This window comes from Phyllobates terribilis, unplaced genomic scaffold, assembly GCF_046119375.1.
Source record: "Phyllobates terribilis strain yellow unplaced genomic scaffold, ASM4611937v1 Scaffold_2__4_contigs__length_985480577, whole genome shotgun sequence".
NCBI lineage: Eukaryota > Metazoa > Chordata > Amphibia > Anura > Dendrobatidae > Phyllobates > Phyllobates terribilis.
In genome coordinates, this window is record NW_027362762.1 from 187,487,143 (window position 1) to 187,512,010 (window position 24,868).

Below are 24,868 nucleotides of genomic sequence, written 5' to 3' on the forward strand. Positions count from 1 at the left end.
GTAATACAGCGCCATCTTGTGGAGAATCGCTTCACTCTGCCTGGCGCCATCCTCTGGTCATTACTGGCTGAGAACCCTGTTATCCCTCTGTGGCTTCTCGGCTATGAGCCGCATACGGGACTAACAATAACATGTTCTGGTGATCGGGTGAAGAAGCGGAGAATGATGGCAGTTATAGCTGCAGAAGGAGATAAAACTACATCTCCCATAATGCTCATAGTAGGAACCGGCAGTGACGTCAGGGTTATGGCAGAAGTAGTGGGCGGGTTCTGCTGTTTCCCGCGTAGTTTGTGTTGTTGCTGTCAGAATCCCGAGCTCCGGCTGCAGCATGGACTTGTCGGTGTATGACTCGGCCAGTCTGCCGGACCTGCTGCCGCTCTACTACCGGAGGCTGTTCCCCTTCTACCAGTACTACCGATGGCTGAACTACGGCGGCGGTGAGAAGAAGGCTTGTATTACAGGGGGCAGCAGGCACCGGCACTAACCCTGCCGTATCGGGGGCTTCCAGTGTTAGCGCGTTATCTGATTCCTAGCCCAGTCCATGTTTGTGAGCTTTGGGGCTGCGGTTTTCTTTGGTAAATGTACAGACCGGGGAAGTGTGGCTGTGACCGTGGGCTCGCTCCCGCTCTGGTGATGAGTGCTGGTCACAGTGGTGCGGGGGTGGGGGGGCAGCGCTTAGTTTATGTGGTAAAATGATGGCCACCCAGTGGATCCTTAGCCATAGCTGCCATCATTCTTGTTCTGCTCCTATGACTGATCCGCACAGTGGACACGAAGATCGTAGCTGTGAACACAGCCTGAGCAACCCTCCACCCTATCCCTACCCTAACATGTTACAATACATTTTGTATGTCCCTTTCCCTGCTGACCTGTGCTCCCACCATGCTGGTGCCATAAGTCTAACCAGGCATCCTCAGCCTTTCATGTGCTGAGATGGACACGTGCTGGTGACGTCGCCGCTGACATGTATTGTGCCCAGTCCCAGATTCAGCTTTGATTTCGGCACAGTACCGTACTCCGCAGCACCGTCCTCTTCACCATATGGACAAAGTATCGGGACTCTCCTCTTAAGCCCTGAATTTGGATTTTATGTTCATTCCTATTGCCACAGGTGTATAATATCCTGCCCCTGCCACGCAGTCTTCCCTTACTAATGTGTGTGAGGACGCATCCAGTATTTTACATCAGTATTTGTAAATCAAAACCAGGGGAAAAGTATAATAAACACATCACCAATACTTTTTTTGGCTTACAAATACTAAAGTGAAATACTGAACGTGGCCAAAGAATGGGTCGTCCTATGGAGCTTACTGATCCCAGTGGGGTCCTGTAAGACTCTGTTCACATGTCAGTTCTGGAGTTCCAGTTTCTTGCTCCTTCTTCATAACACATACAGAATTCATCCCCAAAGATGATCCATTTGCTAAGTGACGTGAGCGAGAAGAGGAGCCGCATTGACTATTATGTGGTTGTTGTCTGTATTTGCTCAGCTTGCAGACATTTTTTCTTTTTTTTCTAAAAAGAAATAACTGACTGCACATGGACCCAGAAAAGTCAGCAGCGCTCATTTGCTACCGTTTACGTCACTCATCAAAGGGTTCCACTTTGGGCAGAAATTATTTTTTCCTAGCACAGTCAAACAGCTCCAAGATGGACACGTGACTGTAGGTAGACTAATAGGAGCTATTGCTGTAACCAGTCAGTCATAAAATTTCTTCCTTTTGAAATATTCTACCATCAACTGTGAGATATTACTGCAAAGTGGAAGTGTTTAGTGACTGCAGCAGCAACTCAACCACAAAGTGTCAGACCACGTAAAGTTGCAGAGCGAGGTCACCGAGTGCGGAGGAGCAGGGGGCCCAGAAGTAACCAGCGCTCTGCTGACTCCAAAACTGCAGAGTCCAAGCCTCCTCTGGCACTGACTTCACAAAATTGTGCCCGGGAGCTTCATGGCAGGGTTATGGCCAAGCAGCTGCCTGAAGCTTTAAGTCACCAAGCATCGGATGGAGTGGTGTAAAGCTGCTACCACTGGACTCTGAAGTAGTAGAAATGCCTTCTATGGCGTGATGGCTCACATTTCTGTCTTATGGATGGATCTGGGTTTGGCACATACAAGCAGGGCTGTGGAGTCGGTAAGCCAAACCTCCGACTCCTCAATTTCCATGAAACAGTCTCCACGACTCCCTCATACATGGCTGATGTTTAAGTGATAAATTTACTGTAGCACAGATTCATCTCAGCTAAAAGTCTAGACCCTTAGATCAGCAATAGGACAGACATTCATAGGACATTTCATAACTTTCCTAAATTCTTGTGAAAAATATTCCCCACAAACTGCATTGAATTACTGTACCCAAATTATTATATATTTTAGCAGTCGGAGTTGCTCCATTTTATACTGACTCCACCAAAATGGGCTCCGACTCCACAGCCCTACAAGTAGAGTGTTACCTGCCAGACTGCATTGTGCCAACTGTAAAGTTTGGGAAAGACCCTTGTCTGCTCCCCAGTGCACAAAATAATGCCAATAAAGGCCTGGTTGGGGGAGTCTGTTGTGGAAGAACTTGACCGGCCGCATAGAGCCTTGGTCTTAACCCATCGAACACCCTTGGCATGAGCTAGAAAGGTGCACGCTCTTGTGGATGAATGGGCACAAATTCACACAGACACTCCACAAAACCTTGTACACAGCCGTCCCAGGAGAGTGGACGCCTAATGACTCTGTTCTGTACAGAATGCACAATGGAATCGGGGTTGTCCTTTTTGTCATGTTTGCTGTGTTATGTAATGCTCTAATAACGTTGTTGCTGTGTATGTAATAAATCTGCCTGTTTTGTGTTTCAGTCGTAAAGAATTACTTCCCAAACAGAGAGTTCAGTTTCACCCTGAAAGACGACATATACGTGCGCTATCAGTCCTTTAATAACATGAATGAGCTGGAGAAGGAGATGCAGAAGATGAATCCCTACAAGATCGACATAGGCGCAGTGTATTCCCACAAGGTCATTACTACTGTCATTAGTAACACACCTTTATGTAGTAACCAGGGCACAAGCCACATGGCCTAAATTAACTATAGACTTAAAAACAGCATACGAATCACTGTACCCAATAGTCAAATATATGCAACTACTACACCAGTCAGCCATAAAATTAAAGGGGTTGTCTGGTCTAAAACAACAAGTCTGCAGTCACTCTGTGTCTGAGCGCTGTGAGGATTCTCCGATGTCTGCACAGAGAACGGCGATCATGTGATCGCATGTATGCAGTATGCGCACTCCCGGCCATAATTCAACTATATACAGTTTCCAGCGCACTCAATGCAAGTGTATTGCATGAGGCTTGAAACAGTCAAGTCAGATTCAGGCCAGGTTTACGCATATGATATACATGCTGTCATATGACCGCCAGTGCTGATGCCAGAGAATCCTCACAGTGCGTCTGCTGCGAGGATTGGCAAGTCTGCAGTCACGCAGAGTGACTGCAGACTTGATGTTTTAGACCGGACAACTCCTTTAAAATTATTATTGTGTAGATCCCCCTCGTGCTGCCAGTACAGCTCTGACCCTTTCAGAAGTAGACTCCACAAGATTTCTGAAGACGACCCCTGGCACCAACACATTAGCAGCAAATCCTCAGAGTTGCAAGATGGGTTCTTTATGGATACACCTCAGCAGTGCCACAGGCTGATCGCCGCCACGCTGCATTGATGCAAAAGGACCCCGACCAAGTATTGAGGGCATTTACTGAACATACATTTCAGTAGGCCAACATTTTTGAGTTTAAAAACATTTTTTCAAGCTGTTGTTGTAAAGTATTCTAATTTACTGAGATAATGACTTTTGTGTTTTCATTGGCTGTAAGCCATGATCATCGACATTAACAGAAATAAACACTTGAAATAGATCACTCTGATTGTAATGACTCCATATAATGAGTTTCACTTTTTGTATTGAAGAACTGAAATAAATTAACTTTTTGATATTCTAATTTTATGAGATGCACCTGTATTTTCCCAGCATATCCCACAGATGCTCAGTTTGATTGAGATCTGTAAGATTTAGGTGTAACACCTTGACCTCTTGTTTATTCTTGAACAATGATTGCAGTGCGGCAGAACGTATCCTGCTGAAAGAGACCACTACAGTAGAATCCCATGGCACCTTATGGGAGGTACTTAGTTTGCTGCAATCTTTAGATAAATGGTATGTCACAATGTCCTATGATATAGAAGAAAATGAGTCCAGGCCACCACCATCACTGCTTTGCGGTCCATTGTAGGTGCTTTTGGTCGGTAGGGGTCAGCGTGGGCTCATCCATACACAGCTGCCATGCACTAGTGTTCTGACATTTGTCGATTTTTCCTGCTACGATATAATCAACTCCAAGATCTGACTGTTCATTTGATGCCTAATATATTCCACTCCATGACAGATCTCATGCCATGGGATAATTGTATTATTCAGTTGGTTTAATATTGTGGGTGATCAGGGTATGTTGTTTTTAAACTATTGCCTGTCCAGAAAACATCACATAGTATATTATAATGTTTGTAAATCATTTCTACAGCCCAGTATGCACAACTCTGTGAAATCTGGAACCTTCCAAGCTCAGGAGAAGGAGCTGGTGTTTGATATCGATATGACAGATTATGACGATGTGCGGAGATGCTGCAGGTAATAATATAATCCCGACTCTGTGCGATATCCACCTTCACTCCGGCGTCACCTTTTCTTTACTTTTATATCTGACCTTGTGCTTTAAAATTGTACTAAATTTTTAAAGGGTTTGGGCGCTTCGTTGCTTCTGTAAAGCAATATATGTTATGCTTTTTGTTTCCCATTTTTTAGATTGTCACACCCATTTTCTCAGCCATCTTTTTTCAAATCTGAATGGCACTCCCATCTATAAGATGACTGATGATGGAGACCTGTGTGACTTCACTTTTTTTTTTTTTTTTTTTTATTAGCCTTTTCCACATTTGTATTATTCCCTTAAGACAGGGATGTCAAACTAAGACTCCGAGGGCCAAAGTGAAAAACTTGAACAAAGTCGCGGGCCAACCAGTATACGGTATAATGGGTCCCACATAGCTTTCTGTACAGTATAATAGGCCCCACATAGTCCTCCATACAGAATAATGGCCCCACATAGTCCTCCATACAGAATAATGGGCCCCACATAGTCCTCTATAAAGAATAATGGCCCCACATAGTCCTCCATACAGAATAATGGGCCCCACATAGTCCTCTATAAAGAATAATGGCCCCACATAGTCCTCCATACAGTATAATTGCCCCACATAGGGGTGGTGGTTCTAGTGTTGCATGCCAAATATAATCACCCTGCGGCCAGAGTTTGACATGTATGACCAAGGATCATTGCCTTGCTTATACGTCGTTTTATGCATTTTGATGCTGTTCAACAGGAGAAACTTTACTCTAAACATCCATTGAAGGCCTCTTGCGTAGCCTATCAGTGTCCTGCACTGACAAGCGGCAGTAATCTACAGATGGAGGTCTTTCCCTTTGGTGAAGACTCTTGTATGGCTAATAACCTAACGTATAAAACTCGTTATAGGGTCTTCGACCTCCAATAAATGGCACGAGAGAGACCACTTCCTTCCTTTCTCACAAAAGGGCTAATTTTCAGACCTTTATTTTCCATAAATTTCCCTATGCCAGCTTGTTGTTCCTCCATGGGAGGAACCTTACACCCCAAGTCCTCTACATAATAATATACCATGCATGCATAGGAAGATAGCTCAGGCGCCGGGGGGATGAATTGTGTGTGCTCACATGTTCCTCCACTGGGACCCATTATATACGTATATATCTCTCTCAAAAGGGCCCAACTTCAGAAATATAAGAATGTATATATTAGTAATTAGCATGTAGTCCTCATCCATATACGATATCTTTGGAGTCAGTACTTTTGATGTCTGTTCTAAATGACTTTTCTGATCAGTATGTCATGTCTAGTTCTGCAGATATCTGCACTAAATGCTGGACATTGATGACCATTGCCATTCGAATCCTGGATCGAGCCCTCTATGGTAGGCACTTTATGTAATGTACTATAGGGCTGATGTGTATTTGCACAATTTTCCTGTTGAACTGTATGAAGAAGACATCCAGTGCTTGTATTTCATTGTGAGAAGCTTCACAGGTCTGTCTGTTGTTTGACTTCTGGTTACACCACGACTGACATGTCAGCTGATCCCCTGCAGGCTTGTGTAATTTCCTGATATCCCAAATAGTGTAAGTGATACCTAATAATAATATAGGATTCTGCAACTAAAGTCTTTGTATCCAATCTTTCCTTCTCAGAGGACTTCGGCTTTCGGCACCGATTATGGGTTTACTCGGGCAGAAGAGGCGTTCACTGCTGGGTGTGTGATGAGTCTGCAAGGAAACTTTCTCAAGCGGAGAGATCAGCGGTGGCAGAGTATCTAACGGTTGTGAAGGTACAGTGATGTCTGTTATAGTCTTCTGGATTAAGAGCAGTTTGCCATCTCCACACCTAGACGTATAGATGCTTTTTAACTTTTTCTTCTTTGGGATTTTTAAGGATTTTTTTTTTTTGCAAAGATAAATATGTATAAAGGACAACCTGTTATCCATTTACTGGTCTTTTAGATTATCAGGACCGTGCAACACTAGATCCGTTTTTGTAAGATATTGTAGTTCCTTGCAATAGAGCCAAGCTGTAATATCTGATAGTCTGTGGAAATAAAGTTGCCATATTTTTCTTACTCTGGACAACTAGTTTAAATAATATACATTACAAGGTAAAACATAGCATCATTCCAGCTAACAATGAAGGCTGCGACATTCACCGTTCAGTAGTCTGGAGCAGCTTCTTGGGTGAATCTATTACTTTAATTTGTTTTCTAAAAAAAAAGAAAAATGGCCATTAGCCATTCCTTCTTTTTATCAACTATGGAAATATTTACCTCTATGTATACCCTTACCCTTCATACCCACTCAACACTGAAATTGCAAAAACGAGAGGGAAAAGTTCTGGAATTATGTAAATCACAGGATCGCTAGACATGTTAATGATGCGCAAATGATGAAAAAATGGAAACCTCATGTAAAATTTAAAAATATATTGATTTATTCAATATAGAATGAGTGCCACACATAAATCTCTGCGCTTACTGCTATCAGTGAGGTTATTAGTGGTTTTCTGAGGAACGTTCAGCCATGTTGAGTGCACTTGGGCAGCAAATCATCAAGATCCACTGCTGGCAGCTCGATTTGCAGTTCCCAACCAATGATGTTTCAGATGTGCTCGATGGGAAACCAGTCCAGCAGGCCGTGGTAGCACGTTTAGGCGACACAGACTGCTCACAGAGGTATGAGAAACATGTAGCCTGGCGTGTAAGTACGTGTATTTGTCTGCACGTGGCTCTCATGCTCAATATGGAGCGAACAAACAGGCAATCCCTGCATGTGGTGCGGTCTAACAGCCACGAGAAATGCGGCAACGGGAACATATTTTTCGAGAACGCCGAAGATACCACGTTATCCGAGCATGTTCGCTCAACACTGTCTAGCCATCCTGTGGTTTACATAATTGCACAACTTTTCTTTCTCGGTGTTGTAATTACACTTTGAGGAGAGTAAAAAGGTAGTTAAATATAAAATGTATATATCATTGAGTGCACAATATTTTCTGTCGTTGGAGGGATTTTACAAGACTTCATTGTTTGTTTTAAACAGAAACCCTAAAAAGGAGATTTTTGCATATATATTCAAGTCGTCGCCACTTTATCCACTATTCACTGACCCTAAAAAATGCCAATGTCACATCTTTCTGTCAGATATCCTAATAATGATAAATTCTGATCAACATTTTTTTTTTTTTTTTTTGTAAACAACAAAGAAGAAACAAACTTTTTAATCTTTGCTCTCTAAGTATTTTTTTTTTTTCTTACAGGGAGGAGAAGAAACCATAAAGAAAGTACAACTTTCTGATCCAATTCATCCATTTATAAAGTATGTTCATCATTAATACTGTGGATATTAGGGCCACCATCACTGATGGTCAGGTGCCAAGGAAAAAAAATCCAGGGGCATAGATAGTTAAATCTCTCCGCAAATCACCAGGCAGACGAGACAAAATGTTTTGTACAGTTTTTGGCATCAGTGCACATGAAGATGCTAGAGCTTTGTGCAGGTTCAAAGGCATGAAACTAAAGTGAAAAAAAAAAAATAGAATAGGTGCACTACAGTACCCAAAAAATATGGCTGACGTGTGTACTAATAACTCTCTAAATGTATCAAGTTCCAAAACGGGGATCTCTCTTTTAGTCTATAATAAGGGCGCGTCCTCTACGTCAGGGGTGGGGAACCTATTTTCTGCCAAGGGCCATTTAGATTTTTATACCATCCTTCGGGGGCGAACAGATTTGTGCTTTAACTCCGCCCTCAGAGTAAGTCTTGACACTGGTGTCAGGATATAATCTTTACTTGGACGTGCCTCAGTGTTCAGTAGTGAATGCTGTGCTCACAGAGCAAGAAGATATTAAAAGGCCGGTGGCCATCAAAACAAAGCTGCCGGCCCAAGCACTGTGGTCCAGTGATGGGCCAGAGAAAAGGCCGTAAATGGCTTTCGGGCCAGAGGTTCCCCATCCCTGCTCTACGTTTTTCCACCAACATAGGTTTTTACTGTAACAGCAGTGAAACTATGAACTACTGTGCTGTAGAAAGTTGTCATAGTAAATGCACTAATGGAGTTCAGAAGTGTTCCAGACGCCTTTCTCGAGTGCAATTACTACTGTAATCAGGGCTGTGGAGTCGGAGCCCATTTTGATGGAGTCAGAATAAAATGGACTGACTCCGACTCCTAAAATTGGGTACAGTAATTCAATGCAGTTTGTAGGGAATATTTTTTCCTAAGAATTTGGGAAAGTTATGAAATGTCCTATTCCTGATCTAAGGGTCTAGACTTTTAGCTGAGATGAATCTGTGCTGCAGTAAATTTATCACTTAAACATCAGCCATGTATGAGGGAGTCATGGAGTCGGTGTCGGAGGTTTGGCTTACAGACTCCACAGCCCTGACTGTAATAGTCTACTGGAGATGGATTTCAGATCTGAAGATGTCCCCATTCGTGTATTTTCCTCAGGGTGCTGAATCTTGTTTTTTTTTTTTTTAAAAAAAATTTAAATAGTGCCGCTCATTAGCATATTGAGCTAATCCAGATGGTGGGAACGTAGCCTAATGACCTAGAATAAGTATGGGAAAGGACGACCTCTGAGTGAGATTTACTCTGCTGTATATGAAGCTGTGATAGCAAATTCGCTTTTGCTTCATTAGGGTCTTTGGAGGTCTGGATCAACATTGCAGGGTATTACTGAACTGGATGGACAATGTTTTTGTCAGCCTTACAATCTATGTTACAATGTTATTTACAATACATGTTTCTTTTTATTTTTTGGGTTAGTTTCTTGATAAGATTCTGTATAATAGTTTAAATGTGTCTGCTTTTATTTTCTGGATTTTTTTTTTTTTAAACTTGGAACATCTGTAAATAACTTGTCCTTTTAGCATATTTGATCCTGGTTCTGTATCTTGCAGGAAATCCATTATGGTTGTAGAGAGATACTTTGAACAATACGCCTTGGTGGGTCAGGACATCCTGGAGAATAAGCAGTGCTGGGACAAAGTGTTGTCACTTGTTCCTGAAGATATCCTTTGTCTTATCTCATCATTACATGAAGGATTTTGTTGTTGGAACATTTTTAACCTTCTTACTAGTGATGAGTGAGTATGTTCTGTTAACCCTTTCGACAAGCATGCTCAGACGAACACCGAGTATCTTCAGCATGCTCGGGTGTTATGTTTGAATCACTCCGTGTGCATGATTTGCGACTGTTTGACAGCTTTAACACATGTGAGGAATAAAAGGAAAAATTTCAGCCTACCATTCATATGCCATAAGGGTCCACTGGTGCACGGAAATCCTTGGTAGCAAATCCTGGGATGAGAAGCAGTAGGAAATAGATGAGAAAAACTCCAGCACCTTCTCCGTATCTATCACAAGAAATGTAAAGTTAAAACGTCCATTTTATTAGTTCCATTAAAAAAAACGCCAGACCTTACGCATTTCGAACCAAATTATATTTCGGTACAAAGATGTGGACCTTTTTCAAGCTTGAAAAAAGTCCACATCTTTGGACCGAAACGTTGCTACAGCCACGTGGGCTAATAAAGAGAAGATTATTTCACTATCCGTCTCCGTTTGTGTGCTGCCTCCACTCTCTTTTTTTCATGTATACAGGACTGGTGTGTACCTGGGGGGGGCTTTGCACCTGTTTTTTCTTTTTTTCTGTGGAGACAGCAAAGAGCAGGAAGTTCATTAGTGAATGAAAATCCTCCTGAAGATAATTGCTCAGTAATATGCATAAATTAAACTTATGTGCATGGTATGCTGGCAAATTAAGTACATTATTAGAAAAAAGTATAAAAAAATGTACATTAAATCATTGCGAAAATTGAGACCATTGGGAATGCGAGAGTTAAGTTTAAGAATCCATGAGGCTTCTCTGGCTAGGAGAAGCTTGCCTCTATCTCCTCCAGGTATTTGTCTTTGCACCTTGTCTATACCAATAACCTTAAGTGTGGAAAGATCACCACAGTGAAAATCAGCAAAATGTTTGCTGAGCCCTGACATGGAGGACTCCCTGCATTAGGATTCGGAGTCGTTCCAGTAACGTGCTCTGCGATGCGTCTTTTAAGCATGCGGCTGGTGCAACCCAGATAAAAAAATTTTGCAAGATGTGCACAGTACTTGATAAATGACATATGTACTAGAGCAAAAGAAAGTGCGTAATATTATATATTTTGCCTGCACTGTCAGTAAATGTCTGGGTCTTGAACATAAATTTGCAAATATTACACTTGTTGCCTCCACATTTATAGGATCCATTAATATGAAGCCATGTGTCTGACCTTGGGCTTTTGGTGGACAAAAAACTTGGAGATTTCCTATATTGGAGGATTTTTTTAGCAACAAAATTAATTCCTTCCTTAAGGATGCTCTGAAGTGCTTTATTCTGATGTAATATACAAGCATATTTCCGAATTAAATCTGTAATAGCCTGATAGTCTGTACTATAAGCTGTGGAGAAAGTAACTTGTTTATCTATCTTACAAATCGTATTATTCTGCAGTAAAGATGTTTGTGTTTACAATTAGGATTTTCATTCACTAATGAACTTCCTGTCCTTTGTTGTCTCCACCATATTTTTTTCTTTTGTTTACCTATGATTAAGAACCCCTGTTTGGCTCAAAACGCGTAAGGTCTGCCTTACATATGGCGCTTTTTTAATGTAACTAATAAAATGGACGTTTTAACTTTACATTTCTTGTGATGGATACGGAGAAGGTGCTGGAGTTTTTCTCATCTATTTCCTACATGTGAGGAATGCCTATTTCTTTTGTATTAAAGCTGTCAGTCGCAAATCATGCACACGGAGTGATTCAAACATAACACCCGAGCACGCTGAAGATACTCGGTGTTCGCCCGAGTATGCTCGTAAATCTCGAGTAATAAGCATGCTCGCTCATCACTACTTCTTACAAAAATAGCCTTAAAATACTGTATATTATATTAATAATGATCAAAAACTTCCTCCCCATACATAATTACACACACACACACACACACACACACACACACACACACACACACACACACACACACACACACACACACACACACACACACACACACACATCACAGATATAGAAGATACATTTCCAGTACCACAGTAAAGGATTAGCAATCCACCAAAAATAGTTACAAAAGGAACCAACAGCTCTTCCACCAGAAAAAGACATCTGGTCTCTGAGGGTAACAAGACAACCACAGAGACCCTGCTATCTTCACAAAGGACCTCGTGATTTGATGCCAAACTGTCTAAGAGCCTCCTGATGACCTGAATGACGGAGGGAAAATGCTTAGAGGCACTGCAAGCGATTCAGATGAGTACATTAATGCACTGATGACGCATGCTTAATATAAGTATTATTGGATAGACATAACACACCTATTGAACCTTTTTTCTGTCCCGTTAGCTTAGTATATAGCCCTATACCTTTATCCACTTATCTGGTATGTGGATCTATGGTTTCTCATGTTGAGTTAAGATTGATCTATATTTAGGATCATCAAGGGACATGGAGGAACAGTCCTTGGTGAGCAGGGGCGCCATTTGAGTCCATCCTTGGGTGCCAGCCTCTTCTGCATGGCAGGCATCTACCTGTGTATTTAAAGGGACTAATAGATTCCTTCTGTAACAATTTTTGGTGGGCTGCTAATCCATTTCTGTGGAAATGTATCAATTCTATATATGTGTGTATAATTAGCTATGGGCAGGGTGTTTTTTAATCCTTACTAATAAATTATATATTTTAAGGGTATTTTTGTAAGACGATTTTTAGACTATACCTTATTGAAATCAATATTGTGAGCCGTTCTGGAAATTTTTTTTACCCCTTCCTGACATGGGAAGTATTAGTTTGTCCTATGTGCGTATGAAGCTGAGCCCATACCACAAAGGGCTGGTGCTTGCTGTTTTATGCAGACAGCTACTGCCTTGCTCTAGCATCAGAATCTGGAGGTATCCGATTGGTTAAACAGGAGCATTCAGATGCACTGTCAATCTCTGACAGCAGCATTTAATTGGTTGTGATCGGCCTGTGCCTATTTGGGCGCATTTAGTCCCCCAAAGAGTGTGTCTACGGGTTTTTTGGTATCCAGAGATCAACTGAAGGCCATGGTCACTGCCATCTTGGTGCTCCTGTGAAACCCAGCCACAGACTGTTATTGCAGCATGTAATATAAACAGTTGCAGGCTCAAGTCCCTTATGAGACTGAAAAAATACAAGTCATCCCCATTTCTCAATATAAAAATAAGCATATTTTGTATTATTGTATGTATAAAAGTCCAATCTATAAAAATATACAAGATTATTTAACCCATAAGGTAATTGCCGTAAACGAGAAAAAACAATTAAATGAAACTCCAGAATTAGGCTGCGTGCCCACTATGCGTTTTTCAATCGTTTGTGCCTCGGAATTTCCGCAGCGAAAACGCTTGGTAATAAGTGCCCCATGGTCCCCAATGATAATCCTCATGTGCTGTGCACATACTGCAGAAACTTCCGCTGTGGATTATCATTGCGGAAAAATCCGCAGCATGTCCATTAATTTTGCGGACACGCAGCGTAATTGTCGCCATTGACTTGCATTGAATCGCTTAATATCCGCAAGACTACACGTGCACATGTGGATATTAAGCGATTCAATGTGCAGATGGTACCCGGGTCTGGAGAAGAGGAGACTCTCCTCCAGAACCAGGTACCATAGTACCTGTAAAAAAAAGAATTTAAAATAAATATACATTATACTTGCCTTCCGATGTCCCCCGGTCTCCTGTACGATGCGTCCTGGCTCCCCAGCGGCTCGCGATGGTCTAAAAGGACCTTCCATGACGTAATTTAGTCATGTGACGGGTCACGCGACCGCTGACGTCGGTGGACGCGTGACCTGTCACATGACTAAATTACGTCATGGAAGGTCCTTTAACACCACCGCGAGCCGCCGGGAGACCAGGACGCATCGTAAAGAAGACCGGGGTACAACGGAATGTGAGTATAATGTTGTTTTGTTTTTTTATTATTATTATATCATTTTTATTCTAACTATTACTTTGTTACACTATATAAATCCATGCCGTTGCATGGATTTATATAGTGTGAACAAGTTGTCAAGCACTTTTCCAAGTGATGCTAAAATCGCTTGGAAAAGCGCTTGATAACCCGCATAAGTAAGATTTGTGGAAAGGAGCACACCACTTGTCAGACACTCTAGACTATATCAGATAGGTTTGTTACCGCTGCAACCATACTGACCTGGAGATTTCATGTTGCCAGGTAATTTCTTTTTTTTTTTTTTTCATGTACATTACATGGTGAAATGAATGGCTTCTTTCAAAAACCAGCTGTTGTATGTCTGTCAATGGAAAAAAAAAGTTATGTTCTTGGAAGAAGGGGAAGCAAATAGGACCAGGTAAAAAATAATTAATTTGCCATGGTGCAAATGGTTGAGGGGTTGTCTCATAACAGACACTGGCGCTATATTACTCTGTTCAGAGATGTATCCCCTGCCAATCAATGAAACAAAGTTGCAGTGGAACTTAAAAAAAAAAAAAAAAAAAAAAAGCCGATCCACAGTCACAGCTGAAAGAACTCTTACTTATTGGAGGGAAAAGTCTTAATAGAATATGCGCATTGTCCCAGTGCCAAAGCTCTGCCACCCGAATCAGTAACTAGTTATGTGGCTATTTGCACAAGAAAACCCATTCCAACATTTTCAGGAGATTCTCCAACTAATACAGTATAATCTGTTCTGTTATTGATGGTCTAATAATTTGAAGCAATACTTTTCTCCTTAATTTGAATAACCACCAGCGCGAGAGACTCTACTGCGTGACTTCCAGAAAGCGCGATCCTCTGTAGATCGCTGGGAGAAGTTAAAGAAAAGTGTGCCTGGCTTGGTGCGTAATTCTACTGTAAAAAGGCCATGTCTTAGGGTGTAAGCGTACATTCCCACAGGGTACTTCTGATGTGAATTACCTGCAGCAAAAATACTGCAGCTGTACTTACCAAAAAATTGTGCTGTAAATTCACATATCTCACTCTTTACATTGTAAGAAGGGAAATACGCAGTTGTACTGCAGGATAGATTGATATGTTATGGATTTAAAAGGAAACCTTTCATGTGAAAAATGCTATTAAGCTGCACAGATGGGGTTAATCTGCCGGTTATTGGCGTTCTGAAGCTGCCCAGCACTCGCACTGAAAGCCCGGTTATCGGGAAGAAACTAACCTACCGTATTTTTCAGACCATAAAACTCACCGGACCAGAAGATGCACCTCCCAAATTATCAGGAGGAAAATGAAAATAGGATCAAAAATGTAATGCAGCAAATGAGGTTCCGTCTAACAGTTCGAATTCAGCTTAGCGGGGGAGGGGGTGTGATGCTGCGAGTCTTATCCCAGGCTGGTAGAGAAGGGTGTTTTCGGGAGCCGAGATTTCGATCTGCGCATGCTCTGCTTCCAACGGCCATTTTCCCGGAGACCGCCGCATTGAAACCATGTAAGTGCGGGGTCTCCGGGCTTTCACAAAATGTCGGTGGAGCGCGAGAACCGCCGAACACCCCGTTCTACCAGCCTGGGATGGGACTCGCAGCATAGAGCACCAGCCTGGGCTTGCAGCATAGCCCTGTAGCGTCGCACACCTCTGAACACATCCCCCTCCCTCCCCAACCCCAGTAAATTACATTCGGTCTATAAGATGCACCACCATTTTCTCCCCAAATTTGAGGGGGAAAAGGTGTGTTTTCTAGTCCGAAAAATATGCTAATTCTTCCGGGCAGCTTCTGGCTTTGTCGTGGAGGCGTGGCTTCAGTTACCGCTCAGGGCGTAGTGAGCGGCAGCTGTAACCATGCCCCAGCACTGACTGACAGCCAACTTGGCACTGGTGCACTGAAGAGCCGACTTAGTCAGTGGAGGGGCATGGTTTCAACCACCGCTCTCTATGCAATGCATAGAGCATTGACTGAATCCGCTCTGGCCGTTCCTTTATGACTGAAAGCCTGAGGCTGCCTGGAGGATTAAAGTTAATTTCCTCCCAGCAGCCGCCGGCCTTTCAGTGCGGGCATCAAACAGCTTCAGAATAAACTGGAGATTAACCCCATATCTGCAGGTTACTAGCGTTTTTTCACATGACAGGTTCAGTTTAAATTTGCAGCATTGATCGATTTATGTTGCTATTTTTACATCTTGTACATGAGATATCTTTAAATGCTTCTGTTAAATATGGCTGATTTTCTGGATGTGGAAATGTACCCTTATTCCTTCTGGAGAGGGGGGATGGGGACAGAAAGGAGGGGGAACAAAGCTAACCTCTCTAACCATACATTTCTGGTATCTTCTGCCTTATAATATCTTTACTCTCTATTGTAATCACAGCATATATCTATCTATCTATATATATATATATATATATTATATTACAGTACAGACAAAGTTTGGACACACCTTCTCATTTAAAGATTTTTCTGTATTTTCAGGACTATGAAAATTGTACATTCACACTGAAGGCATCAAAACTATGAATTAACACATGTGGAATTATATACTTCAGAGGTCCCCAACCGCCGGTCCGCGGACCAGGACCGGGCCGTTGGGGTTTTTCAGCCGGTCCGCGGGGAGAGGGGGCCCCTCCAGCCTCCAGCAGGGCCGCCATCAGGGCATGACTGCCCTGACTCCAGTATGGGGCCCGGCCGGTAGGAGCCCCCTCGGAGCCCCCCTCTTGTGCGTCTCTCGCCTCATGGGGCCCCCGGCCGCATGCTAAGCGCCGGGTCCGGGACATCTTAGCGCTGCGCTGCTGCGGCAGCACCTTCATGATTCCCCTGACTTCCGGTCATGTGACGGCGCCGTCACATGGCCGGAAGTCAGGAGAACCTGGTGTCAGCGATTTGGACGAGCGCCAGGATTCTGCAGGGATCGCATGGGGATAAGTATAACAAGTTTTATTTTTTTTTTAAATACAATTAACTAGGAGTGGGGGGAATGGGAGATGCACATGGGGGGAGGGGAGAGATGAGAGATGCACATGGGGGAGGGGAGAGATGAGAGATGCACATGGGAGGGAGGGGAGAGATGAGAGATGCACATGGGAGGGAGGGGAGAGATGAGAGATGCACATGGGAGGGAGGGGAGAGATGAGAGATGCACATGGGGGGAGGGGAGAGATGAGAGATGCACGGGGGGTGGATGAGAGATGCACGGGGGGTGGATGAGAGATGCACGGGGGGTGGATGAGAGATGCACGGAGGGGGATGAGAGATGCACGGGGGTGAGCTGCACATGGGGGGGTGAGAGATGCACATGGGGGGGTTATGTTTACATAACTTTGTTGCCTTATGAAGGGCGGGGGGGGCCCCCAAAAATTTCTTGCACAGGGGCCCTCTACAGTCTGTGTCCGCCCCTGGGATGAAGTAAATGCAGCTGAACAGCAGCTGTCAGGACAGCTGCCCTGTCCTGCTGCAGGGCGTGATGGGGCCTCAGTGATGCGGCTCCTGGCACAGCACATTATGTGGGGCTCCTGGCATAGCTCCTGGCGGGGACCTGGTCTACACTATATGATAAGTATGCACTAAACTCCAAATCCCTCCATTACCCCGCCCCCATATGACCAAAGCCCCGCCCACCCCACCCCCTCCTTGCTGGGCCATGGAAAAATGATCTTGCTTCAAGCCGGTCCCTGGTGCAAAAAAGGTTGGGGACCACTGATATACTTAACAAAAAAGTGTGAAACAACTGAAAATATGTCTTATATTCTAGGTTCTTCAAAGTAGCCACCTTTTGCTTTGATGACTGCTTTGCACACTCTTGGCATTCTCTTGATGAGCTTCAAGAGGTAGTCACCGGAAATGGTCTTCCAACAATCTTGAAGGAGTTCCCAGAGATGCTTAGCACTTGTTGGCCCTTTTGCCTTCACTCTGCGGTCCAGCTCACCTCAAACATCTCGATTGGGTTCAGGTCTGGTGACTGTGGATTTTCCAGGTCATCTGGCGTAGCACCCCATCACTCTCCTTCTTGGTCAAATAGCCCTTACACAGCCTGGAGGTGTGTTTGGGGTCATTGTCCTGTTGAAAAATAAATGATGGTCCAACTAAACGCAAACCGGATGGAATAGCATGCCACTGCAAGATGCTGTGGTAGCCATGCTGGTTCAGTATGCCTTCAATTTTGAATAAACCCCCAACAGTGTCACCAGCAAACCACCCCCACACCATCACACCTCCTCCTCCATGCTTCACTGTGGGAGCCAGGCATGTGGAGTCCATCCATTCACCTTTTCTGCGTCGCACAAAGACACGGTGGTTGGAACCAAAGATCTCAAATTTGGACTCATCAGACCAAAGCACAGATTTCCACAGGTCTAATGTCCATTCCTTGTGTTCTTTAGCCCAAACAAGTCTCTTCTGCTTGTTGCCTGTTCTTAGCAGTGGTTTCCTAGCAGCTATTTTACCATGAAGGCCTGCTGCACAAAGTCTCCTCTTAACAGTTGTTGTAGAGATGTGTCTGCTGCTAGAATTCTGTGTGGCATTGACCTGGTCTCTAATCTGAGCTGCTGTTAACCTGCGATTTCTGAGGCTGGTGACTCGGATAAACTTATCCTCAGAAGCAGAGGTGACTCTTGGTCTTCCTTTCCTGGGGCAGTCCTCATGTGAGCCAGTTTTTTTTGTAGCGCTTGATGGTTTTTGCAACTGCACTTGGGGACACTTTCAAAGTTTTCCCAATTTTTCGGACTGACTGACCTTCATTTCTTAAAGTAATGATGGCCACTCGTTTTTCTTTACTTAACTGCTTTTTTCTTGCCATAATACAAATTCTAACAGTCTTTTCAGTAGGACTATCAGCTGTGTATCCACCTGACTTCTGCACAACACAACTGATGGTCCCAACCCCATTTATAAGGCAAGAAATCCCACTTATTAAACCTGACAGGACACACCTGTGAAGTGAAAACCATTTCCGGTGACTACCTCTTGAAGCTCATCAAGAGAATGCCAAGAGTGTGCAAAGCAGTCATCAAAGCAAAAGGTGGCTACTTTGAAGAACCTAGAATATAAGACATATTTTCAGTTGTTTCACACTTTTTTGTTAAGTATATAATTCCACATGTGTTAATTCATAGTTTTGATGCCTTCAGTGTGAATGTACAATTTTCATAGTCATGAAAATACGGAAAAATATTTAAATGAGAAGGTGTGTCCAAACATTTGGTCTGTACTGTATGTGTGTATATATATTATACTTCAGTTTCTTTTTTGTTTAAATTAAGAAACTTTGTTGATTTTCATTTTTGTTTCATGTGTTTTGTTCCTGTCTAGGATAAAAAAGGTGCAAATTCAGTGAAGGAAATAATGTTACAATATTGCTATCCCCGTTTGGATGTTAATGTCAGCAAAGGGGTAAACCATTTGCTAAAAAGTCCGTTCAGTGTCCACCCCAAAACAGGCAAGTGCACAGAGCTCCCAAATGCATATACACTGCTCAAAAAAATAAAGGGAACACTCAAATAACACATCCTAGCTCTGAATGAATGAAATATTCTCATTGAATACTTTGTTCTGTACAAAGTTGAATGTGCTGACAACAAAATCACACAAAAATCATCAATGGAAATCAAATTTATTAACCAATGGAGGCCTGGATTTGGAGTCACCCCCAAAATTAAAGTGGAAAAACACACTACAGGCTGATCCAACTTTGATGTAATGTCCTTAAAAGAAGTCACAATGAGACTTAGTATTGTGTGTGGCCTCCACGTGCCTGTATGACCTCCCTACAATGCCTGGGCATGCTCCTGATGAGGTTGCGGATGGTCTCCTGTGGGATCTCCTCCCAGACCTGGACTAAAGCATCCGCCAACTCCTGGACAGTCTGTGGTGCAACGTGACGTTGGTGGATGGAGCGAGACATGATGTCCCAGATGTGCTCAATCGGATTCAGGTCTGGGGAACGGGCGGGCCAGTCCGTAGCTTCAATGCCTTCATCTTGCAGGAACTGCTGACACACTCCAGCCCATGAGGTCTGGCATTGTCCTGCATTAGGAGGAACCCAGGGTCAACCGCACCAGCATATGGTCTCACAAGGGGTCTGAGGATCTCATCTCGGTACCTAATGGCAGTCAGGCTACCTCTGGCGAGCACATGGAGGGCAGTGCGGCTCTCCAAAGAAATGCCACCCCACACCATTACTGACCCACTGCCAAACCGGTCATGCTGAAGGATGTTGCAGGCAGCAGATCGCTCTCCACGGCGTCTCCTGACTGTCACGTCTGTCACATGTGCTCAGTGTGAACCTGCTTTCATCTGTGAAGAGCACAGGGCGCAGTGGTGACTTTGCCAATCCTGGTGTTCTGTGGCAAATGCAAAGCGTCCTGCACTGTGTGGGGCTGTGAGCACAACCCCCATCTGTGGACGTCGGGCCCTCATACCACCCTCATGGAGTCGGTTTCTAACTGTTTGTGCAGACACATGCACATTTGTGACCTGCTGGAGGTCATTTTGCAGGGCTCTGGCAGTGCTCCTCCTGTTCCTCTTTGCACAAAGGATGAGGTAACGGTCCTGCTGCTGGGTTGTTGCCCTCCTACGGCCCCCTCCACATCTCCTGGTATCTGCTCCACGCTCTGGACACTGTGCTGACAGACACAGCTACCCTTCTTGCCACAGCTCGCACTGATGTGCCATCCTGGATGAACTGCACTACCTGAGCAACTTCTGTGGGTTGTACTGTAGACACCGCCTCATGCTTCTGTACCTCTAGGGGTGAGAACAATGGCAAAATGAAAAAGTGACCAAAACAACAGCCAAAAAAGGATGAGAACAGAGAAATGGTCTGTCACCACCTGTAGAACCACTCCTTTATAGGGGGCATCTTGCTAGTTGCCTATAATTTCTACCAGTTGTCTGTTCCATTTGCACAACAGCAGGAGAAATTGATTCACAATCAGTGTTGCTTCATAACTGGACAGGTAGATTTCACAGAAGAGTTACTGACTTGGAGTTACATTGTGTTGTTTAAGTGTTCCCTTTATTTTTTTGAGCAGTGTAGTTTATCATTTCAAAGTCGTGTCCTTTTGGCTTCCTATCACAAATTTGTTTTGAACCCAGTCTAAGAAACACTGAGGTTATGTTCACTCCTTGCGTTTTTGCTGCGTTTTTTTATGCAAATTAAAAGGTGCTTTTTTTTCAGTACCAGCAAAAGCGTTGAGTTTTCAGAAATCTCATGCACACGCATGTTTGTTTTTTTCCTGACTGAATTGGAAAACTGCTTTTTTTTTTTTAGAAAAAAAACAAACTGAAGTATGTCAATTCTTTCAGCATCTTTTTCATCCATAGAAAGCAATGAGTAAGTGCAAAAAAGCAGCAAAAAACTTTGCCATCAGTTTTTCCAGTGTTTTTAGTGAAAAAAAGCATGTACAGCAGGATGTGAAACACATTTATTTTTGTGATTATTTCCCCCCATCCCTCCCCCAAGTTTAAACCAAAATGTCTTGGTATCCTCACCTGAGCAGGGATCTTAGTTTTGGTACAGTGTAATTAAATTCGTTATATGTGTGAATTTGAACAATACCTGACCAACTCAATAACCTGCTAAAGTCTTAGACAAACTATTTCTGACCAATTCAACTCCCCGCTGCTGTTTTTACATTTGCAATTGTGTATTTTTTCATGGACTCAAACTTTTTTGTTCATAATGGTCACTATTTTTTCAGACACAAAACTTTTTCCACTAAATAATTTGATAAAATTGCCCTTTTTTCCAAAAGTATTTTATGGTTTCACATACGTCTTGCATTGTTCATGCTTGTTTGGTGGAAGCAAAGCTGAACTTTGGGATCCTAAAAAACGCAGCAAGAAAACCAGCAAAAAAAGTCATCAAAATCTGCTTTGTCCGAAGCTTTTTTACTACCAAGAGATCAGGTTTTTGCTGCAGAAAAAAAAAGCAGCGTGTGAACATAGCCATAAGGTGAACAGCATTGTCTGCACATTTAATTTTTCTGAAGCTTCTAATCTGCTCTGTCTTATACTAGGTAGAATTTCAGTTCCTATTGATGTGAAGAAGTTGGACAGTTTTGATCCATTTGCAGTCCCAACAATAAGGTAACCTCAAAAAGCAGGCGATGCTCACTTTTGTCACAGGGGAAAAAAATGCACTGCAATAGATTTTAACTGAATGTGCGTCCAAGGACACTTGTTTAGTTGCTTAACCGGCCCATGGGGCCTGGTGAGGAGAAGCAAAAAGAGAGGGGGGCCCAGACTTCCTTGCTTCTGCTCACCAGGCCCCATATAGCAGTAAGGGCAGTAATGAAAAATATAAGAAGTATAGGACATGGACAGGATTAAAAGCAGCCATCCTTCCATAATACTCAGTTGGACAACCTATGGCATCAAGAACAGCCTCCAGATGTCTTTTTGTAGCCATCTGTGAGTTTCTTGAACCTTGTCTGCAGGTAATTTCTTCCACTTTAGTTCTCTTAATCTCTTTTGTATGTTTCCAGGGTTTCTTTTCTCAATAACAAATTTCTGTCCTCTGCAAAGATTTTCTTGGATTGAGATCAGGACTCATTGCTGGCCAGTTTAAAACACTCCATTTTCCATTTTTTTTAACCATTCTTATGTAATTTTGAAGGAGTGCTATGGGTCATTACCTGCTGTAGGATCCATTTTATTTGACCCAAACCTATTATTGGACTTAGGAACAGGATTTGCCCTAAAAAAACAGTTCTGTAACATTTTCAAGACCTCCAGTCCAAGAGGCAGCAAAACAGCCTCATAACATTTTGGATCATCCACCATCTTTCCCTTTTAAGTAGAGTGCATTTTTCTTTATCGGCTTAATTTCTTCATCTATAAACATAACGTAAGCTGCTCTTTTTATGACTTTCTTTAAGAAGTGGAGTCCTCCTTTGCCAAGAGGGCCCTAATTTATTCAAAGTGCGGTGCATGGTATGTGTTCTCAGCCTGAAGTTCTTTAGGATCTGTACATGATTTTTTGCTACATTTCGATACAACTTTTGAAAGGGTCATCTATTTTCCTCATGTACTTGAAGGCCCATGAGTAGGAAACTTGATAACATTTCAGACTGTTGAGGCTGTGTGGTCACTTAAAGAAGCACTCCAAGGTTTTTTTCATATATATCATGCTGTCCATAGTTTTCCATATAAATATAATTCAGCACCTTATTTAGTTGACCGTCTGTCTGGAAATTCATGGTATACTTATCTTCAGTTATATCTTGTGATCATATGGCTACCTCCTTGACTATGACTTTTCATTCCATAAAAAGGGTAAAGAGGGTCACCATCTCGGTCCAGAGGAATTCTTGTATAAAGCGAAGGCATGGATTGGACCAATTAAGTTCTTCACAATGGGAATTGAAGCTCATGTCCTAGATAATGATGATGACTGCACAGTGCCTGTCACACAGTTATGTAGGCGATCACAGTTCAGCCTCTCTGTTTACTGATAATCTATTAGTTAATTTAGAAGAATATAGAAGTAAGGCTAGTTGGTGTCATCCCAGCAGGTAGCTGTTTCTGGCTCTAGCAAGTGATGCTGACTGGTGCATTATGGGACTTATAGCAGAGCATTGAGGAATATCATGCAGGATGAGAGGAATCAAGGTAGAGGCTGTATTACATGGAAGTAGGTACACCATGAATAAGAGAAATGGAGAGTGTGATAGACAATCAGATGGGGTGTAGGAATAGAAAAAATGTGCTTTGAATGGAATCTGTCAGCAGGTTTTTGCTATGTAATCTGAGGGCACCATAACGTAGGAGCAAAGACCCGAATTAGGGTATGTGCACACGATGCAGAAATGAAGCAGAAAATTTCTGCATCTCCCTGGCAGAAAAAACGCATGCAGATTGTGCATGCGTTTTTCCTGCAGAATACATGCGGATTCACATGCGTTTCCGCATGCGGGTTGACAAGCGCTTTCCAGGCGATTTTAGCATCACTTGGAAAGTGCTTGACAACTAGGTCACACTATATAAATCCATGCAAACAGCATGGATTTATATAGTGTGACCCGAGAGAGTGTATATACTTACCTCCGATGGCCCGCGCTGTCCTGCTCAATCCATTCTCCCTCGCCGGCAACTTTGAATTGAAAGACCTGCCGACGTCAGCGTCACGTGACCCGTCACATGACTCTGACGTCAGCGCAGGTCCTACAACTCACTGCAAGTGCCGGGAACCAAGCAGGAGCGCTGCGCAGGCTGACAAATGGTAAGTATATATATATATTTGTTATTTTATTCTTGTTTTACAGCATTTTTAATGGTACCTGGGTGTGGATGAGACTCTCCTCTCCTCCACACCCGGGTACCATCCGCACATTAGAACGCGCCAATAACGCAAGTACAAATGCAGTCTTGCGGAATTGGCGCGTTCTAATGCAAGTCAATGGCGGCGAAAACGCCGCGTTTACGCAAAATTAATTGACATGCTGCGGATTTTTGAGCACAGCGTTTACGCTGCGGAAAAATCCGCATCATGGGCACAGCACATGCGGATTTCAATTGGGGATCATTGCTGCCCTTCTACCATGCGTTTTTCATGCGTTTCCGCAACTGCAAAAACGCAGCGGAAACGCATTAAATACGCATCGTGTGAACTCAGCCTTACAGTGATGTGTCACTTTCTGAGCTGTATTTTGTTTTATCAAGATATTATCACCACAGGACTTGTGCATCCTGGTCCAACCGCCACCATGAGCACTGATTAGCAGCAATCTGTCACTATACAATGTACAGAGAAAGCTGTGGTGTGAGCGAGGTTATATAGAGCTCAACAACTGAGCTCTGCTACATCTGCAGCAGGGAAAACTGATTTATAATTTCTGGATACATTGCTGGAATCAGGGTCTCTGCCCCTACATCATGCTGCTGTCAGATTACATGACAAAACCGGGAATTGGATATTTCGCCCCCAGCAACTCGCCCCCGGGTACATTTCGCCTCCGCACATTTCGTCCCCAGCATCGAAATGATAGGGGCGAAATGTACCTGGGGGCCAACTGCTGGGGGTGAAACTTCCTATAACCCACAAAACCTGCTGACCTATTCCCTTTAATATTCAGGACTGCAAATAATGTTGACCACAACGGTACTTCATGAGCATACACAATGTGCAATTAACCTTAGGCAGGCCTTCTGTTGGGGCCTCACTATCTGTAGTTGGGAGTCCATGATGGAAAAAGA

The 24,868-nt window shown here is 43.2% G+C and overlaps 1 protein-coding gene across 1 annotated transcript in view; it reads left to right on the plus strand.

Moving 5' to 3' along the window:
• The first annotated feature begins 228 nt into the window (after positions 1-228).
• PRIM1 (DNA primase subunit 1) overlaps positions 229-24,868 on the plus strand; it is a 28,852-nt gene continuing 4,212 nt past the window's right edge. The window contains exons 1-10 of the mRNA XM_073663416.1: positions 229-437; positions 2,845-3,002; positions 4,570-4,676; positions 5,982-6,055; positions 6,330-6,466; positions 7,945-8,003; positions 9,588-9,697; positions 14,484-14,572; positions 18,983-19,113; positions 21,695-21,760. Coding sequence (XP_073519517.1) covers positions 329-437; positions 2,845-3,002; positions 4,570-4,676; positions 5,982-6,055; positions 6,330-6,466; positions 7,945-8,003; positions 9,588-9,697; positions 14,484-14,572; positions 18,983-19,113; positions 21,695-21,760 — 1,040 coding nt within the window. The 5' untranslated portion in view covers positions 229-328. The remainder of the gene's footprint in view (positions 438-2,844; positions 3,003-4,569; positions 4,677-5,981; positions 6,056-6,329; positions 6,467-7,944; positions 8,004-9,587; positions 9,698-14,483; positions 14,573-18,982; positions 19,114-21,694; positions 21,761-24,868) is intronic.